Raw genomic sequence first — 19610 nt, forward strand, 5'->3', positions numbered from 1 at the left:
TGCAGAAGAGGAAAGGGGAGGAAACCTGGCAAGAGGGCAATTGCAGATAAAGTCCTGGAGAGGGCAGCTTCAGCCTGGCCCCGCCCACTGGGAGCTCTGGAGTCTAAGGCTAGCCTGGTGGAGGCCAGGGAGCCAGGCTTTCACAGTCCCACCTGCCAGTGATTGGTGAGGGTGCTCCCTGGGAGGACTGAAGCCCTAGGCTTTCCATCTGTATCAGCAAAGGCCTCCTCCAAAGAAGAGCTGCAGGCTCTGGCTGCTGGAAGAGAAAGCACAGGAGGAGGTGGGAGCGATCTGAGGAGATGTAGGGCACTGACACTGCACGATGGAGGGACATCCCACCAACCCCCGGCACCCATCCAACCTCCCTTCCCCATGCTTCCACCCCTACTCCAGTCTTACTCCACTTCAAGTTTAAAAAATGCTGTCCTAGATTCTTCAGTGGATGTGGAGTTATCCACTGATAGAGAGAGGGACAGTGGCTTGAGGAAAGTGGAAATCCAACTGGAAGTCTATTAAAGATCAACAAAAGTCAGGTGTGATGGTTTACTCCAGTAATCCCAGCTACTTGGGAGGCTGGGGTGGGAGGATCACTTGAACCCAATTCAAGCCAGCCTCTAACAAGCAAGACCCCATCAGAGAGAGAGAGAGAGAAACAATGTCCCAGGCACTGAGGGCCCACAAAGACAGTCATTACTTATTATGTGTTATATAATGTCTATTGGGTGGTAACTGTGTGGCAGGTGTGGCAAGTGGATTCTCTCTCTTAATCCTCACCCCCAGGTCACTGGAATCCAGAGCCCATACTCTTAAACACCTTTTGATATGTCTCCCTTTATGATTAGGTGTATCAGTACAGTTCATTCAGGGGAGCAGAGCCACTATGGGTATTATGGGAATAAGGGCTTTATTACAGGAATGAGATTTATCCAAAGCCTGAAGGAGCTGGGAAAGTGAAAGTCTGCAAGGAACTGTGGGATAATCTGAGAGGAGTCACACATGAGTGGAAGACTAGGTGAAACCTATCTGCCGGGCACCTCTGTCTGTCATAGCATCTGACTAGAAGATTTCCACAGAGCACTGGCTGACACTCCCACTCTGCCTTTCAAATCTCACCCCAGGTCCTCTTTTGGCCAACTCTAACTCAGAGCCTTGTTGGTAGTGCGTTCTGAAAGTGTACTTTCCAGTTTAACCAAATCGATTTAGCACAATCCAGCACATTAGAAAATCTTCAATGTAGGTGAGATACAGCTGACTAAAATTCCAGGCTGCAGAAGAAAGTTTGGGCCACATTTTTATATGTTCATTTCCCTTTTTGAATGGCTGCATGACATTTTATATAATATTGGTCAGTATTTTATGTATACAGTAGCATTTACAAACACTGAAAAAATAGTAACTCCTTCAGAGCTGCACTTCAAGGACTAAGCAGAGTGTCTGGTATGCAGTAGATGTTCAGCAAATATTGGATGAATGAATGGATGCTGAAAGACTAGAGTTCCTGCAGGGCAACATCAACTCCTACTTATCAACTCTAGCAGATATTTGAAAATCGCCCAGAGGCAGGAAGTGGCCTCATTCTCCTAAGTAAGGGGGAGGTAAATCTACTTACCAGTATGCCACTACTTTCAGTCTCTGGCTAGCACCCAAGTGGGATGAAAACTCCCTGTTTACTGCTTCCAAAAGGAACTGATCACCACCTCTTTGGGGTGTCTTCTTTGCTCATGATGATCACCTTAATTGTACTTCCTCATGCACAAAAGTGGGGCCCCAACCCTCTTCCTTGGCCACAGCTGATTGAACCATGATTAGACACCTGAACACAGATGGGCAAATCAGATTCTCCCTTCTGGGAATTTGGAATTGGGACCCAAAACCAAAAAATAACATTTAACAAAACAAGCATAAATAAGTAAAGGGGGATAGAAAGATTATTACTAATTAATTAAGGTAACTGACAGGCATTTTAGGCAAAAAATATTTTAGTTTCTTACATTACACTCCACATCAAAAAAATTTTGAATGCTTTTAGAGGCTGGGTGCAGTGGCTCACACCTGTAATCCCAACACTTTGGGAGGCCGAGGTGGGTGGATAACTTGAGGCCAGGAGTTCAAGAGCAGCCTGGCCAACATAGCAAAACCCCGTCTCTACTAAAAATACAAAAATTTAGTCAGGCATGGTGCATGCCTGTAATCCCAGCTACTCAGGAGGCTGAAGCATGAGAATCGCTTGAACCTAGGAGATGGAGGTTGCCGTGAGCCAAGATCGCCTCACTGCACTCCAGCCTGAGCAAGACTCTGTCTCAAAAAAAAAAGACGCAAACCACAGAGAGAAAATATTCACAAAGGACTCATCCAGAATATTTGAAGAATAAGACAAGCAAAAGACAACCAATAGAAAAATGGACATAAGACTTCAACAGAGGATACTGAAATGATCAATAAACACGTGAAAAGATGTTTGACTTCATTAACCAGCAGGAAAATGTAAATTAAAACCACAATAAGTTATAATTACACACAGCAAAATAGATAAAATGAAAAAAAGCTGACAATATCAACTGTTGGTAAGAATGTGGGACAACCAGAACTCTCTCTCACTGATGATGGTGGTGTCAACTAGAACAAACACTGTGGAACTGTCTACTATTTGGGAATATCTATCAAAGCTGAGCATATATATGTAACTTATCACACAGCAATTCCACTCTTAGGTACACACCCAAGATAAATGCATACTTCTTTTTACCAAAAGACATGTACAAGACTATTTATCACAACTCTATTCATTATGGCTCAAATCTAGAAACTTCAGAGTTCATTATGGTATAGTGACATTGTGGAATACTATATAGCAACGAGAATGAGTGAACTACAACTAATATGTTCAACCTGGATGAATCTCACAGACATGTTAAATAAAAGAAGTATTTACTATATAATTTATATAAAGAAAAGGCAAAACTAATCTCTACTGTTGAAGTCAGGCTAATGGTTATCTTTGAGGGATAGTAACTGGCAACGAACATGGGGGATTCTGGAGATGCGGATAATGCTGTTTCTTGATCTGAATTCAGGTAACATAAACTGTTCCATTTGTGAAAACTTCATTGAACTGTACACTTACAACACATCCTCTTTTCCTCACTACATACTATGCTTCACCAACTTTTTTTTTTTTTTTTTTTTTTTTTTGAGACAGTCTGGCTCTGTCGCCCAGGCTGGAGTGTAGTGGCACGATCTTGGCTCACTGCTCACTACAAGCTCCGCCTCCCGGGTTCACGCCATTCTCCTGCCTCAGCGTCCTGAGTAGCTGGGACTACAGGTGCCCGCCACCATGCCCGGCTAATTTTTTTGGTATCTTTTTAGTAGAGACGGGGTTTCACTGTACTAGCCAGGACGGTCTCGATTTCCTGACCTCGTGATCCGCCCGCCTTGGCCTCCCAAAGTGCTGGGATTACAGGCGTGAGCCGCCGGGCCTGGCAACTTCACCATAAAATTTTTAAAAATAATTTTTAGGAGCTCTGTTACTGGTAGAGGTTGTCCAGGTTCTTGGCATTTTGAACAAAGAATTGAACAAAACACACAAAGCAAGGAAAGAATGAAGCAACAAAGCACAGATTTATTGCAAACCAAAAAACACTCCCCAGTGTAAGAGGGGATCCAAGCAAGCAGCAATTACAGAATTTTCTGGCGTTTAAATACCTCTTAGAGGTTTCCCATTGGTTACTTGGTGTACACCCTATGTAAATGAAGTAGTGGCCAGCGATCAGTCTGATTGGTCTCTGAGGGGACCAATCAGAGGCTGAAGTGAAGTTACGAAGTTTTACCCTATGCAACTAAAGAGTTGGCCTGCCACCAGCCTGATTGATTGCCTGAGGACACCAATCAGAGGTACTTTCAATTTTTCATCTGCCACCCAGAAAAGCCGGGGTTGCAAAGGGATTAGCTTCTGGTCCTTTTGTTACTTGGGCTGGAAAGCTGGGATTTTCCTTTTGATTTAGTTCTAGGAAGTCAACCTGAATGGGCCTTAGGTTCCCTGTCTCCAGACCCTATTTTCCTGCCTGGTAACTTTTAGGAGATTAATGCCTGCCTGCAGACCCTTTACTCATTTAACTTTCACAATGCCCCTGAGGCAGCAAGATCCTGGCGAGGCAGAGAGCCTCTCAAGCTTTTTAGGATGAATATTTCCAAGTCTGAGTTTACATAAGTAAAGAAATGTAAGCAGTATTTTTTTTTTTTTTTTATTGAAGTGGCTGCTGGAGTGGAGATGGGAATGGGTAGGACTTTAGCCGCTCCAGTAGCCATTAACGCCCCACCCTGGTTATCCTAACAAAATTCGGTGTATTAAAAATATAATGTTCTTAATATATAAACATGACCTCAGCCATCCTATATACACATCAACATAAGAAAAAGGTCCTGTGCTTTCTATGGGAACAGCTTAGGTATCCCAGCCCCGGTCCTTCTCCAGCCCCCTTGCCATCAGATCCTTGTCTTCTAAAACCTACCACACCTGAGTTCTGCGTGAAGGCCGGTTTGGCCTGTTGACTCCTGGTTTTGACTCTGGTGATTCAAGCGACTGGAACTAGAAGCACCATTTGACAACATTTCGTAAATCATTAGTTCTGAGGTTGTTATGACGACGGGGTGTGGCAGTCCGGCCTCACCTGTGGCAGCAGCTTAGGTCCCTGCCCTTCTGTACAGCACACTTCACCGACAGCAGGACTCAGGTTTTCTACACCGGCAAGTCTCTACTCGCCATTGCTTACGTGCACAGAACCCAACTTACCAGGTTTAAACGATTTCCAGTCACATACCTGAGCCACCACCACCTTATCCTGAAGGGATTTTTGGCTATAATGCGAATCGATTGACCGAACATTTATTTATTTACTCAAGACACAAACTAAGAGATGGGGTGTAACTGATTATCTAATTTGTTAATTTAGTCAATAATATGCCAGCATTATGCAGGGAATTACAGGGAAGAGGAAAAAGTTAAATTTGTGTAAATCATCAGATTGAGTCATTTTCCTACTTTAAAACTTCCATTTTCTTCCAGTATTAAAAACCAGACAACAAGCACCTGGGGGGGGAAAGCCCCTCTTAAAATTAGTTTCTATTTTTAATTTGTCTTCAGTTATAAAATTTATTTTAAAGTTATACAAAAATGAGGTGGTTGGATTGTGGAGTTATGTCTCCTAAAATGTTATTTATCCAATGAACAAAAACTGAGGAGCCACTCAGCACCGCAACTCCTGTTACTAGCAAATTCTGCACCCTTGTAAAACCCTTCCTTCTCGCAACGCTCCTTTATAAACATCGCGAGAGCAGAGCGGTCTCTTGGGCGCACCCCGTCGCATGTTCAACCCCACCCACTTCCTGCCTGACGATCGCCTTGCGTCAGCGGAGCGCTGGAGCGAGTGAGCGGCGGTACCTAGGGCGGAAGTGCTCTCCGCGGAAGTCATCGCTGTGCGAATCGTGGGTGGGATGGCCGCGGGCCGCCTCTTTCTAAGTCGGCTTCGAGCACCCTTCAGTTCCATGGCCCAGCGCCTACTCGAGGGCGTTCCCTTCTCCAGGGGCCTGCACGCGGGGCGCGGGCCCCGAAGGCTCTCCATCGAAGGCAACATTGGTAAGGGCCGGAAAGCGACTGCCAAGCCTTGGCCTCCGCCATGCAGGTGACAGAGGCTGGGAAAGGAGCTGGGCTCGGAATGGCCCGCGTCTGATGCGGTCGGCCTCTCTGGGCTGCGAGGAGGGCCTTTCTCCTCGCAAAGTGCACTGTGGATCTTTGCCTCCTTGCTTTTTAGAGTATCGGGCCTCATTACCCACCCACAGGGACACATTTGTTGGGGCATAAAAGCCACGAGTTAGTGGCTAGGACAAGAATGTTATTAGCTGTTTGTAATAGATGGAAATGGAAGCGCCAAGCGGGTGCAGTTTATTTGTTCTCCTAGATAGGGTTGCCATATTTAGCAAAAATTAAAAATATCCAGTTAAAGTAGAATTTAAGATAACGAATCATTTTTAGTGTGTGTCCAGTGCAATATTTGGGGCATCCTTACACCAAAACAACAACGAAATCACTCGTTGAAAGTTCATATTTAACTGTGTCCTGTATTTTATCTGGCAACCCTATTCTAAGAGAGTTTCTAAACTTTAGTCGGTCAAATACCACATTCACAGTTTTTGTGCCTGTGCTAGTTGCATGATAATTTCTTAAGGTTTTTCTTAGAAGAACCTCACTTTTTAACTTAAGAACATGTATTAAATTAAAAATAATTTTGTTACAAGAATGAGACCCAGTATCTTGAATAAAAAGTAGTCAAAAAGCAAAATGAAGGCAAAGCATTTCAATTTAATATTAATAAATTCTGACTTGATACTTCTACCTGCCAAGGTACTGAGCCCTAAAAGGGGCTTAGCAAGTGTTGAGTACTGAAGACATTCTAGCAGCAAACTGAGAATTTCTTTTTTTATTCATTCAACAAATCACCTTTTGAGCCACTTCCATATGCCAGCACTGTTCTTGTCCTGGAGAATACAGCTGTGAATAGAAGAAATAAAAATCTCTGCTCTCATGGAACTCAAGTAGGGAGAGATAGACAATAAACAACACAAATTAAGCAAGGTGAACAATATGTTAGAGAGTAATGAGTGTGATGGAGAAAAATCAGGGATGAAGAATTGAGGGAAGCTTTTATCTTATTTGAGATGGAGTGTCGCTCTTGTTGCCCAGGCTGGAGTGCAGTGGCTTGATCTCGACTCACTGCAACCTCAGCCTCTCTGATTCAAGCGATTCTCCTGCCTTAGCCACCCGAGTAGCTGGGATTAGAGGCACCCGCCACCACACCCAGCTAATTTTTGTTTTATTTTTAGAGACAGGGTTTCACCATGTTGGCCAGGCTGGTCTTGAACTCCTGACTTCAGATGATCCGCCTGCCTCGGCCTCCCAAAGTGCTGGGATTATAGGCGTGAGCCACCGCACCTGGCCAAAGTTGTCATTTTAAATAAGCAAGGCCTCACTGAGAAGGTGACATCTGAGCAAAAAACTGAAGAAGGTGAGGGAGCAAACCATGTGGATACCTGGGAGAAGAATCTTCTAAGCACAGTGAAAAGCAATTGGAAAGGCCCTGAGGTGGAAAGTGTGTTTGGGGAATAGGAGGGAAGTTAATGTGGCTGAAATCGAGTGAGCAAGGATGGTAGGGAAATGAGGGCAGAAGCCCAAGGGTTGGCCAGATTTTATAGGCCTTATCATAGGTTTTTAATCTTACTGAGATGGGTAGCCATTGGAAGGTTTGAGGAGTCAAGCGACAGTTTTACTTAGATTATAAAAAGATCACTGTGGCTGATATGTTGAAAGTAAAGGGTGTTAAGTGGTATTGCAATAATTATGGTTATGTTGGACCTTTGTGAAAATGGTGAGACGTGATTGGATTCTAGTTATACTTAGTTATACGTTAACAAAAATTGAGTTACATTTTAAGTAAAATTTAACAGTGGAAGTGGTGCGAAATGATTGGGTTCTAGTTATATTTTAAGGTAGGGCCAATTGGATTTGGTGACAGATTGAATGCAGAGTGTAACATAAGAGAGGGGCCAATGATGACTCCAGTTATTTTGACTTGAGTACTTGAAAGATAGACTCTTGATTTTATTTCCTCCTTTCCTTCTTCCTCCCCTCTCTTCCCCTCCCTTGGTGGGATTTTGCCCTGTTGCCCAGGCTAGAATACAGCGATGCGATTGCATCTCACTGCAGCCTGCCTCCCAGGCTCAAGCCATCCTCCCACCTTAGCCTCTTGAGTAGCTGGAACCACAGGTGTTTGCCACTATGCCTGGCTGATTTTTTATATTTTTTGTAAAGATGGGGTCTCACTGTATTTCCCAGGCAGGTCTTGAACTCCTGGGCTCAAGTGATCCTCCTGCCTTGGTCTCCCAAAGTGCTGGGATTACAGGCGTGAGCCTTGGTTTTAAGCATGTTAGGTTTTTACATGCCTATTAATATCCAAGTAGAGGTGTTGGATAGGTAGTTGGATATGTAAGTTCAGAGTTAGGGTCTTCCTGGACTGGAGCTGTAAATGTAGGTGGTATTTAATGCTGGAAGACTATGTGTTGATGGAAAGGACTGAGCCCTGGGCATGCAAATATTATGAGACTGGGGAGGTGGGAAGGAATAAGCAGAGACAGAGAAGGAATGCCCACTGACACAGGAGGAAAAAACAGAATGCTGTTCTGGAAGCCAAGTGAAGAAGGTGTTCAGTGGGAGGGAATGATCAGCTGTGTTATACTGTTTAAGTAAATGAAGGTCTTTGGTGAACTCGAACAGTTTTAGGAGTGTTAGGAGTGAAAGCCTAATCCGTATAGGTTCAAGGAGAATGGGAGGTGAGGAGAGTGGGTTAAGATAACTGGAAGTTTTTAGAAAGGGAAGTCATGGGGTGGTAGCTGAAATTAGAAAAGGGTATGAGAGTTTAGCATTTTTAATTTTCTTTTTGTAAGAAGAATTAGAATATGTTTGTGAGTTGACGGAAGTGGTCTAGTAGAAAGGAGGAAAATTGGTAAATTGGGACAGGATAGAATTGCTGGAGTATTTTTAAGCAAGAAAGAATAGGATCTATTGCCCAGTGGGAAAGACTTTAGCCTTAGCTAGGAGCACAGTTCGTCCCTAGTAACAGGAGTGATGGCAAAATATATGAGCACCAACTTGAGTGAGTGTAGTGGGAACTTGGGAAGGTCTTTTGGTTGTGTCTGTTTTTTTTTGTGTGTGTGTGAGCCGGAGTCTTGCTCTCTCCCAGTCTGGAGTGTAGTGGTGCCATCTCGGCTCACTGCAAGCTCTGCTTCCTCATGCCATTGCCTGCCTCAGCCTCCTGAGTAGCTGGGACTACAGGCACCCGCCACCACGCCCAGCTAATTTTTTGTATTTTTTTTTAGTAGAGACGGAGTTTCACCATGTTAGCCAAGATGGTCTCAATCTCCTGACCTCGTGATCTGCCTATCTCGGCCTCCCAAAGTGCTGGGATTACAGACGTGAGCCACCGCGCCCGGCCTGGTTGTGTCTGTTTTCAGCGTGAAATAGGAGGAAAGGTCATCAGCTAAGAGTGAATGTGGAGACACAACATGAAATACTCTAGTGTATAAGCAAAGGAAATGTTAAATTGCTGGGTACCATTTAGGACCCACTTTGAGTTAGTGGTCATGAATTTAAAGTGAGACCAGTCACCATGGCTGCGTGTTTTTCTCCAGCCAAATCGGAAACATTGAAAGGAATGGGAAAGGAGAGTCCTGCTATTTGCCTGATGATGTTATTATTTAAATATGTTTTGTACTGTACTTTGAGAAACACACCCCTGAAGGAAGCTCTGTCCTCAAAGCCTAGAGAGAGAACAGGGTATATCACAAAGTAACTTAGGACAGGTCGTCAGATAAAGTTTGAACTCCCTCTATTTTCCTGACCTTTGCTTCTTAACCTTCTCAAATTTCTCTGCTTCTTTCTTGCTTTCTCATGCAACAGAGGCTTACTGAATGAGGACTAAGACTCCACTCTTATGCTAAGCATAGCAGTGAATAGGTTACAGTTCCTGTCCTTCAAGGAGCTCACAACCAAATGGGAGAAACAGACTCGACATAATTTTCTTTTCTTTTCTTTCTTTTTTTTTTTTGAGCCAGAGTCTCACTCTGTCGCCCAGGCTGGAGTGCAGTGGCACGATCTCGGCTCACTGCAACCTCTGCCTTGCAGGTTCACGCCATTCTCCTGCCTCAGCCTCCTGAGTAGTTGGGACTACAGGTGCCCACCATCACGCCCGGCTAATTTTTTGTATTTTTTAGTAGAGATGGGGTTTCACCATGTTAGCCAGGATGGTCTCGATCTCCTGACCTTGTGATCCGCCAGCCTTGGCCTCCCAAAGTGCTGGGATTACAGGCGTGAGCCACTGCGCCCCTCTGACTGGACATAATTTTCATACTGTGTGGTGAGATCCGTGATTGGGCATGGAAAGCCAGAATCTCTGGGGTAGGAATTCCCAAGAGGAAGAAGAGGAAAAAGTGTTTCAAGCATAGAAAGCAACATGTGCCAAGGTGATGAAGCCTGAAGAAACACATGCAGTTTTTTTGGTTTTGTTTTTGTTTTTGTTTATGTTTTTGAGACGGAGTCTCATTCTGTCACCCAGGCTGGAGTGCAGTGGTGTGATCTCATCTCGCTGCAACCTTCACCTCCCAGGTTCAAGTGATTCTCCTGCCTCAGCCTCCCAAGTAGCTGAGACTACAGGCATGTGCCATCACGCCTGACTAACACATGCAGTTTTAATGGAAGAGAAATAGTTGGATGTGCCTGGAATTGAAGGGACCTGTGAAAGCGTGGCAGAACAAGAGATTGGAAGGGTGGGATTTGCCATATGTCGAAGAGCCTTGTGGACCATGCTAGTTTGTCCTGTTGGCAGTGGGAGGCTGTTGAACACTTGAAGCCAGTGTGTGCCATGACCAGATTAATTTTAAAAAGGAGACTGTGTAGGATGAGAAAGAAGGCTCCATAAAACAGGCACTTTCTTTGTATATTTTGTTTGCTGCAGTACCCATAGTGCCTTGCATCCAGTTTGTTGGATGAATGAATAGATGAATTGGAACAGAGTTGAGTCTATGCGCTAGTTTTGTGGCTATTGGAGTAATTGGAGGGAGGAAAGATGCAGGCCTGAATAGAAGAACTGGAGAGACAGAGAAGCGATGGTATGAGAGAGATTTTGGAAGTGGGATTGACAGGATGTGGTGGCCACTTAGAGGCGAGGGATAAGGAGGAGTAGAGGAGGGTGACACTGAGGTTCATGAGGGATAAAGGGAATAAAGGAAGAGGCAGTCTGGGGAGGGTAGAGTGATATGTTTTGTATGAGGTTCCTGTGAGACATAGAGGTGTTCTGAGACAGATTGGAATATATGCCCGAAGTCAAGAGAGTCTGGAGATGGGTGCTGAGGTTTCAGATGTGGAAGTTGTTGACTGGTGGGGGGCAGTTGTTGAAGCCTTGGAAGTAAATGCAGTTGCCCCAGAAAAGGGTGATGCGAAGTGGAATGGGGGAACCTAATCTGACTCTTTTTTCCTTTCATCTCCCACTACTCTTCATCACCCCACACACCCTGATGACTCTCCCTAGACAGAATTAGTCACTGCCTCCTCTGTGGGCTGACATAACATTTTGTACCCACAACTGCTGCAGCACTTGAGTTCTGCTGAGCTTGTTTGCACATTCACCACCTTCCTTGGGCTCTGACCACTCAGTGTGCTGTTCATCTTTGTATTGCTGACACCTAACCCCCGCCTTGACCCAGTGTACTCAGTACTGACCAGATTCTTGAATCCTGTGCTGTGATATCCATGTAGAAGTTAGGCATTGGTACCCACACAGGGGTACATTAAACTGCTTTTTAAATCAAGAGTGAGCATCTTCTCTAATCACAGGTAACATCCTCAAGCAAATCAGATTGAGAGCACCCATTCAGGAAACCTGAACAGGGAAGATGAACCCCTCTCCTAACCAAAATTAGGTATGTTTAGAGGGGTTTTTCTTGTATTCCTTCTGCTCTAAGTCCTGTTATTCTGATCCTGAAGGTGCAGACAGTGGCATGTAAGGAAAATTGATCAGTGAAGTAGCAACTAATGGCATCTGGCATGACTTGCGAAGCTGTATAAGATGTGTGATTGAAAGTCAAAAGCTTGGTACCTAGAACCCCTGAAAATCTAAAACATAAAACACTTAGCCTCTCTTCTAAGACTGTTCATCCCTACAGTGTATTATCATCTTCTTGTGATTATCTTACGATTACAAGCCTAAATTGAAGAAAAGATTGCTGTGTGAAATCTCACTGTCAGTGAGTCATCTCAGCATTTTTACTTGATTTTCAAAGACCCAACCAGAGAAGAGGAAACTCTTTTGCACTTTTCAATCAAGAGACTTAAACATAAAGCAGTAGAGGGCTTCCCTAATAACATGTTTCCTCCAGCATTCAAAATTAGTGACTTCACATCACCAATATGTGTCTTTTACTTATTTTGAGTATAAATGGTTGGGCAAAGAATCCTTGGGAAAAAATAGCCTATTTATATCAAATACTGTGTAGTGGGTTCTCTGTGCCTGTGACTCACCTCCTTCCATCCATCTATCACTGTTCTCATACTCAAGATGCAAAGGTTCAGTCTCTGTCTTTAAAAGTGAGCTCCCAGTCTAGCTGGAGGGAGTGATGAGTGAACAAATAATTACAGTGTAATCCTTTGGTAAACCAGAGCAGGCAGTAATTAACTCTGCCTAGAGATGAAGTAGAGCTGGAGAGAGTTCAAGGAGGCTTCGCAGAGAAGGTGGCAGTGGAAAGCTGAATCACCTGGTAGGCAAGGCAGGGAGGAGGGGATGCCAGATCATTAAGGGTCTTTTGTGCTGAACAGATGAGTTTGGATCATAGGAAGGTGTGAGGAATTTTTTTGGCCTTTTTTTTTTTTTTCGTAAACAGTTTTTCATGAAGAAAAGGCATCAGAGTAAAATTTATTAATTTTTTTTTAAGCCTGCTGACTGATTTGTATTAACTTTGCCTAGAATGCTTTTAAGCTTAGAGCCTGTGTGATCCTGGGTACTCAGTCTTGGGGTTGGAATATAACTTGAGGGCAAGCTCTCAGCCTAGATCATCATTTCGGTTATAGTACCTACCACTTAGTAGCTACTCCATAAACATTTGTTGATTGAATGAATGAGTGAGTGAATGAATGCAGCATCAAATACAGTATCTGAAATAAAGACTTTAATGTTTTTTGGAAGGATTTTTTAAAAAAGACATTAGACAGTTTTATATGTTCTGTTATATGTTCTGACTGTTGGATTTTGGTAAAAGATTTCAGAATTGGATTTTTTTTTTTCTGATGTTTTTCATCTTGTTCAGGAGATGAAAATGCCTGGAGGTGATAAATATAGGCTCCTGTGAAATACAGCTGTATTAGACATAAAATAATGGGATCTGTTATTTCGGGTATTACATCATATGCTATCTTACTAGTAGATTTTAGCATTACATAGCTATGGTAGGCATTGTCAGTTTATAGAAAATTTTGTGGGGAGAAAAAACCATGCCTTAGGAAAAGATGAGTGATAACAACAGAACTCTCTGGCCCAGCTTGTGGAATGAGAATCATGGAGCTAAGGAAAATCAACATGTTGAAGTAATATACTCTTAAGAAAGTACCTTCCACCTTTTTGAAAGTCGTGGCAATATAACAACAGAGAACACCAGTGGCCAAGGTCCTAAGGGAAGGTTTGATGCTGCTTGTAAGATCCGATACCTTCCAAAATTCATAATACTAAGAGTATATCGAAAGATAGGCCAGGCGATGTGGCTGACGCCTGTCATCCCAGCACTTTGGGAGGCTGAGGTGGGCAGATCACCTGAGGTCAGGAGTTCGAGACCAGCCTGGCCAACATGGCGAAACCCTGTCTCTACTAAAAATACAAAAATTAGTCAGGTGTGGTGGCACGTGCCTGTAGTCCCAGTTACTCGGGAGGCTGAGAGGCTGGAGAATCAGTTGAACCCAGGAGTCAGAGGTTGCAGTGAGCTGAGATTGCCCCACTGCACTCCAGCCTGGGCAACAGAGCAAGACTCTGTCTCAAAAAAAAAAAAGAAAAGGAGGCCGGGCGCGGTGGCTCAAGCCTGTAATCCCAGCACTTTGGGAGGCCGAGACGGGCGGATCATGAGGTCAGGAGATCGAGACCATCCTGGCTAACACGGTGAAACCCTGTCTCTACTAAAAATACAAAAAACTAGCCGGGCGAGGTGGCGGGCGCCTATAGTCCCAGCTACTCGGGAGGCTGAGGCAGGAGAATGGCGTAAACCTGGGAGGCGGAGCTTGCAGTGAGCTGAGATCTGGCCACTGCACTCCAGTCCGGGCGACAGAGCGAGACTCCGCCTCAAAAAAAAAAAAAAAAAAAAAAAAGAAAAGGAAAGAAAGATAACTGCAGTGGCCCGGCGCAATGGCTCACGCCTGTAATCCCAGCACTTTGGGAGGCCAAGGCAGGTGGATTGCTTGAACTCAGGAGTCTGAGACCAGCTGGGGCAACATGGTAAAACCCTGTCTCTGCCAAAAATACAAAAATTAGCTGGGCGTGGTGGCACACACCTATAGTCCCAGCTACGTGAGAGGCTGAGGCAGGAGAGTCACTTAAACCCAGGAAGCGGAGGTTGCAGTGAGCCAAGATTGTGCCACTGCACTCCAGCCTGGGCGACAGCTAGACTCCATCTCATAAACAAACAAACAAACAATATATTGGGCAGGTCAAACATACTGGACCAGCTACCCAGCAGGCTGATAACAACAGAACTCTCTGGCCCAGCTTGTGGAATGAGAATCATTCAGCAGGCTGAGGTGAGAAGATCACCTGAGCCCGGGAGACAGAGGTTGCTGTGAGCCAAGATCGCACCACTGCACTCCAGCCTGGGTGACGAGAGAGACCACCATCTCAAAAGGAAAGATAGCAGCTAAGCTGGGATCTAACTAAATTGCAGTTAATCTGAGATAATGATATCATAAGAGATTGATGGGAAAAGTAGGCTTTCTCTAGACAGGGGTGTTCCGATCACTAGGCGGAGGCCTCTGAAGCAGTGGAGAGCCAAACACCACCACTCTTATGAACCCCTTGTGAACACCTTGAAACATTTGTCAAAACAAACAGACAAAAAACACCCCAGCAGGAAGGAAAAAAATATATATTATGATCAGGTATCACAGCACTGAGAAAGTTATACTGTGTCTGGCTTTAATAAAAACATATAACTTTGAATTATTTTTTAAAGTAATTATTCCACATCTGTGGGTGGTACCTGGCACAGCTCAGTTCCAGTGGAATGAGTTTAAGAAATACTGCCCTGTAGTGAATTACTCAGGCTCTCCAAGCCCCAGAAACATGGATGGCACAGCTCTTAGGACCTTTCACCACCATTTACTGTCATTGTATGCTGAAGCTGCCTTCTGATTACTAAACTGGCTTTCCAGAAGCCTTGGAATGGGGAATGGGTTACAGAGTACCCTGGGTATTAGATGTTATTGTTCCAGTCATTGGAACTGTATATTTCCTATTATATCTAATTTGTTGGCATTCCAGAATTTATGTGTTTAAAATGCATGAGTCAATTTCTTGGAGTCCTGACTGCTCTTAGATGAACTAATAGTGTCTGACCTCAGAGCCCTTCCTTTCCATCTGCAACAGTTTTTTTAAGGTAATTGTTTTTAACTTTTAAAAAATATAAGTAATTCTGGCCAGGTGCGGGGGCTCATGCCTGTAATCCCAGCACTTTGGGAGGCCGAGGTGGGTGGATCACGAGGTCAGGAGATCAAGACCATCCCGGCTAACACGGTGAAACCCCGTCTCTACTAAAAATACCAAAAAACTAGCCGGGCGTGGTGGCGGGCGCCTGTAGTCCCAGCTACTTGGGAGGCTGAGACAGGAGAATGGCGTGAACCCGGGAGGCGGAGCTTGCAGTGAGCTGAGATCACATCACTGCACTCCAGCCTGGGTGACAGAGCTAGACTCTGTCTCAAAAAAAAATATATATATATATGTAATTCTAACAATCATTCAATCCCAGCCATGTAACAAATCAACTACATTTATCTTTTCATAGTCAGTAAAATAACTTTTTAGCTATTAAATAGCAGGGACCATATTTTAGACTTGTTAAACAACCTACAAACTAAATTTTGACCATCTGGGCCAAATATTTTAAGCGAGGGCTTACTCAGGGCAGACAGGTATCTGATAATATACACATTCAACCACTTGGCACCTGACCAGTGTGGTAGGAATTCAGAGCTAGAGAAGTAATGAAGAAGTGGGACCTTAGGCTTGCCGGGGGAAAGGATTTAGACACAGGCCTGGAAGAGCAGGGGAGGGCATTTATTCATTGGAGTGTGGGAAGAGCAGGGATTGAACAGATGTGAAGAAGCACACACAAGTTAGGTGGAGGTGGGGACTGAGAGATGAGCGTGACTGTACAAATCTACAGATTCATGCTGTTTGTTCTTATCCTGCCTATTCAGAGAGGAGTTGGGGTGGTATATAGTAAATGTCATTGTTAAATGTGTGGGTTCTTGTGCTGAGACATCAGCACCCCGATCAGTAACCATAAGTGGAAGGATCCCCCCCTTCTTTCCCTTGAGATAGATTACTTCTGATAGAGGAGATTGAGGTCCAGATACAGTCTTAAGATTCATTTTTTATTTTTCACAAATGTAGGTTTCAGAGAGAACTGAAATTAGTAATATACTGTGTATTTTATTCATTTGGCCAGGTCATTAGGTTTCAGTTTGTTTTCTACCCTGGAGGAGCTCCATCCTCTAGCTGGAGAAACACAATGACAGGTGCAGTGATGGAGTCTCACCCAGAATACTAAGCCAAGCACAAAGGAGGACTAGCTAATCCTGCTCAGAGGTATCAGGATCTGGGAAGGCTTCACACAGGAGGTACATCTAAACAGAATTGAGGATTGAGTAGGCGTTGGTCGGGTGAGGAGAGGAGGCGCTTCGGGAAATGGGAAAGCATATGCAAAGTCATATTTGCAAGAGAACATGGTGTGATTGGAGTTTGGTCCTGCAGGAGTGTAGTCTCCCTAAAGGAAAGCCGAGGCCAGAGAGGCATACACAGGGATCAGATCTTGTTGTGTCTAGCAGACCATGTTAAAGAGTTTGGAGTTTGTCCTGAAGCTTGTTCAGGTCTTAGCTCAGATGTCACTAACTTCCCATTGCCCTTAGAATAGAATTCAGCCCTCTTACCATGGCCACAAGGCCCTATGTGACCTGGCCCTGGACTGCCCTTGTGGCCACGCCCATCTTGAGCCACTCTTCCGTCACTTGCCCTTGCTGTAGCCAATAGGGAGTTGTCAGAAGATTGTAAGCAGTGTTATTTCATGTTCAGTCTGACCACAGTATGGAGCATGGATTGAAGAGAGCAAGGCCAGCATCAGAAAGGCAAGAGATGATAAGAGGATGGTCTTGAGCATGGAGGTGGGAATAGAGAGAAAAGGACAAATATGAAAAATTGAGAAGCAAATGCAGAAGGATTTGGTGGCCACTGAGGTTTGGCAGAGGAGGGACTTCTGTCAGTGAGTGGATGGTATGTTCATACCCTGAGGTCTGGGATACAGGAGGAAGCTCAGTTTGGTGGCAAAGATGATTAGTTCATTTAGGAAATTTGTTGACTTTGAGGTGTTTGTGGGATGTCCCAAGTGGAGATGTCTGGAGGGTTCTTGAATAGAGTCTCTGGAGCTCAGGGAGGTATGGGCCAAACATTGGTATAAATGGGAAAAGACAACTTGAATGTGTTACTAGGTTGATTTCATCTCCAAAATATTTCTCGAAACAACCACTACTTTTCACTCCTCTGCTATAACCCCGGGACAAGCTGCTGTATCTTTTAACTAGCCTGCTTGCTTCTGCTTCATCCCATTCTTACATAGCTGGTGGAGTGATCTTTTAAAAATGAGAAGGAGTCTTATAATTTTCCTACTTAAAACCAATCCTCACTAACTTCCCATTGCCCTTAGAATAGAATTCAGTCTTCTTACCATGACTACAGAGCCGTGTGACCTGGCCCCAGACTCCCTCTCTGTGTGGCTACACCCATTTTGAGCCACTTCTCCATCACTTACTCATGCTGTAGCCATACTGTATGGCTTCTTCTAGGGCCTCAAACTTCTGTATTGTTGTATGTCAACTTCTTTCTCTCAGGTCTTTGTGCATGCTACTCCCTTTGCATGAATTGTCATCTTTTCATTTTTTCGAAGGAGTCTTCTTTGACCTCCTGGGCTATATTAGGGCCATCCTGCATTTTTTCCTAGCACCTAACACCGTTTGTTAGTAGTTAATTTTGTGTTTGTCTACTATCTGTCACCCATACAAGCTCTGTGAGGGCAAAATCCATTCTGTGTTTTGTTTACCATTGTACCCACAGTGCCTGACAGTCCTGAGCACATAGTCAGCACTCCATGAATATTTTTTAGATTTGTTGAATGAATGATATTATAATCCTTTTTATTTTTTATCTTGAAAAACTGAGAAATTTTACACTGTCACAGCACAAATAGAATGGTGACTCAAGTGATAGAACTTACGGAACTGATTTCATCTACTTTTACATTTTCAGCTGTTACTAAATGCTCTGCCTCTGGAAGGTTGAGACATGGAAATTGCAAATTAAATCTTGAAGGAATTTTTCCTCCCTATTGACTGTATTCATTATAGTGGCTCTGGTTGGCATGGATTGATCTGTTATCAGTCTGGCTGCTGAGTTTGAAATTCAGAAAACTGATACTTGTTCCCTTGAGTTGGGCGTTTGTGACAGAGTTTAGTAGCAGCCTTCTCCTTCAGCCCTGATTTGGGAAGCATCCCAATACATGCTGTTTGCATTGCAGCTGTGGGAAAGTCCACGTTTGTGAAGTTACTCGCTAAAACTTACCCAGAATGGCACGTCGCTACAGAACCTGTAGCAACATGGCAGGATATCCAGGCTGCTGGCACCCAAAAAGTAAGTTTTTAGTTGTGGTGGGTAGTTGGCAGGCATGGGTGAATAATCTAATTGTCGTAATTTAATTTACTCTGAGTGGGTAAAGTAGCCCAGTTTGAGTATCCTTTTTAAAATAGCTTCATTCCAGAAAGCAGACCACATACACCAGAGAGGATATGACTTGTTTGAATATGTGTAGTTTTGATTTTTGTGGTTTTTATATGTCTATCTAAGTGACTGCCTCTGTTGTTTGTGGTTTCCCAAAGCATGTCCAACCATCATGGATGACTTTGAAGATGAATTTTGTCATTCCTACACTTAAGTATTTGTATTATTACTGAAGCTAACCACTAGGATTAATAGCTAATTATAGTGATTTTAACTTTTTAAATAAAGTCTTAGAAATTGGAAGGGATATTAGAGAGGTTCCAGTCACACTTTGAGTCAATTGGAGAGATAACAGCTAACATTTATGAGCACGTACTATGTGCCAGGCACTGTGCAATGAGGTATAAGTACATTTCACTTTTACCTCATAGCTTAGGCCGTGGTGTGAAGACTATGGCTTTGGCAGAGGCCGTAGGGTTGGTTTCCAGCCACATCAGTGTGAGTAAGGAAGGACCTGTTTGGACATGACCCTCAGAGGGAGCAGAAGCACCATGCCTCCTCAGGCACCATGAACTCCTCTTGCCGCCACCTGGAACATTCACTCAGTGGCACATTCTGGTTCTTAACTCTAATTGCTAAACAATTCTGCCTTTTAATGAGCCACGTTGCACCCCTGTGACTCTGACTCATTGGTTCAAGTTCTACCCCCTAAGTCTTTTAACTTTTCCCCGTAACAACCCTATATATAGTTGAAGGTAATGATTTTCCTGTTCCTTCTCCCCCTCAAGTCTCCCTCTTTTTTTTTTTTTTTTGACAGTCGCATTCTGTCACCCAGGCTGGGGTGCAATGGTGTGATCTCAGCCCACTGTAACCTCCACCTCCTGGGTTCAAGCGATTCTCATGCCTCAGCCTCCTGAGAACTGGGACTAATGGGTGCATGCCACCATGCTGGGATAGTTTTTGCATCTTTAGTAGAGACAGGGTTTCGCCATG

The 19610-nt window shown here is 44.0% G+C and overlaps 1 protein-coding gene across 6 annotated transcripts in view; it reads left to right on the forward strand.

Moving 5' to 3' along the window:
- The first annotated feature begins 5395 nt into the window (after nucleotides 1-5395).
- DGUOK (deoxyguanosine kinase) overlaps nucleotides 5396-19610 on the forward strand; it is a 34080-nt gene continuing 19865 nt past the window's right edge. For 2 of the 6 annotated variants that reach the window (XM_033175130.1, XM_033175133.1), the window contains exons 1-2: nucleotides 5397-5632; nucleotides 18418-18530. In XM_033175130.1, the coding sequence (XP_033031021.1) occupies nucleotides 5491-5632; nucleotides 18418-18530 (255 nt within the window). In that variant the 5' untranslated portion in view covers nucleotides 5397-5490. Of the gene's footprint in view, nucleotides 5633-18417; nucleotides 18531-19610 lie in introns of all 6 variants that reach the window. The other 4 variants (XM_033175131.1, XM_033175132.1, XM_033175134.1 and 1 more) reach the window with 4 other exon arrangements.

The sequence above is a fragment of the Trachypithecus francoisi genome, unplaced genomic scaffold (genome assembly GCF_009764315.1).
Source record: "Trachypithecus francoisi isolate TF-2019V2 unplaced genomic scaffold, Tfra_2.0 Lachesis_group17, whole genome shotgun sequence".
NCBI classification, from domain to species: Eukaryota; Metazoa; Chordata; class Mammalia; order Primates; family Cercopithecidae; genus Trachypithecus; species Trachypithecus francoisi.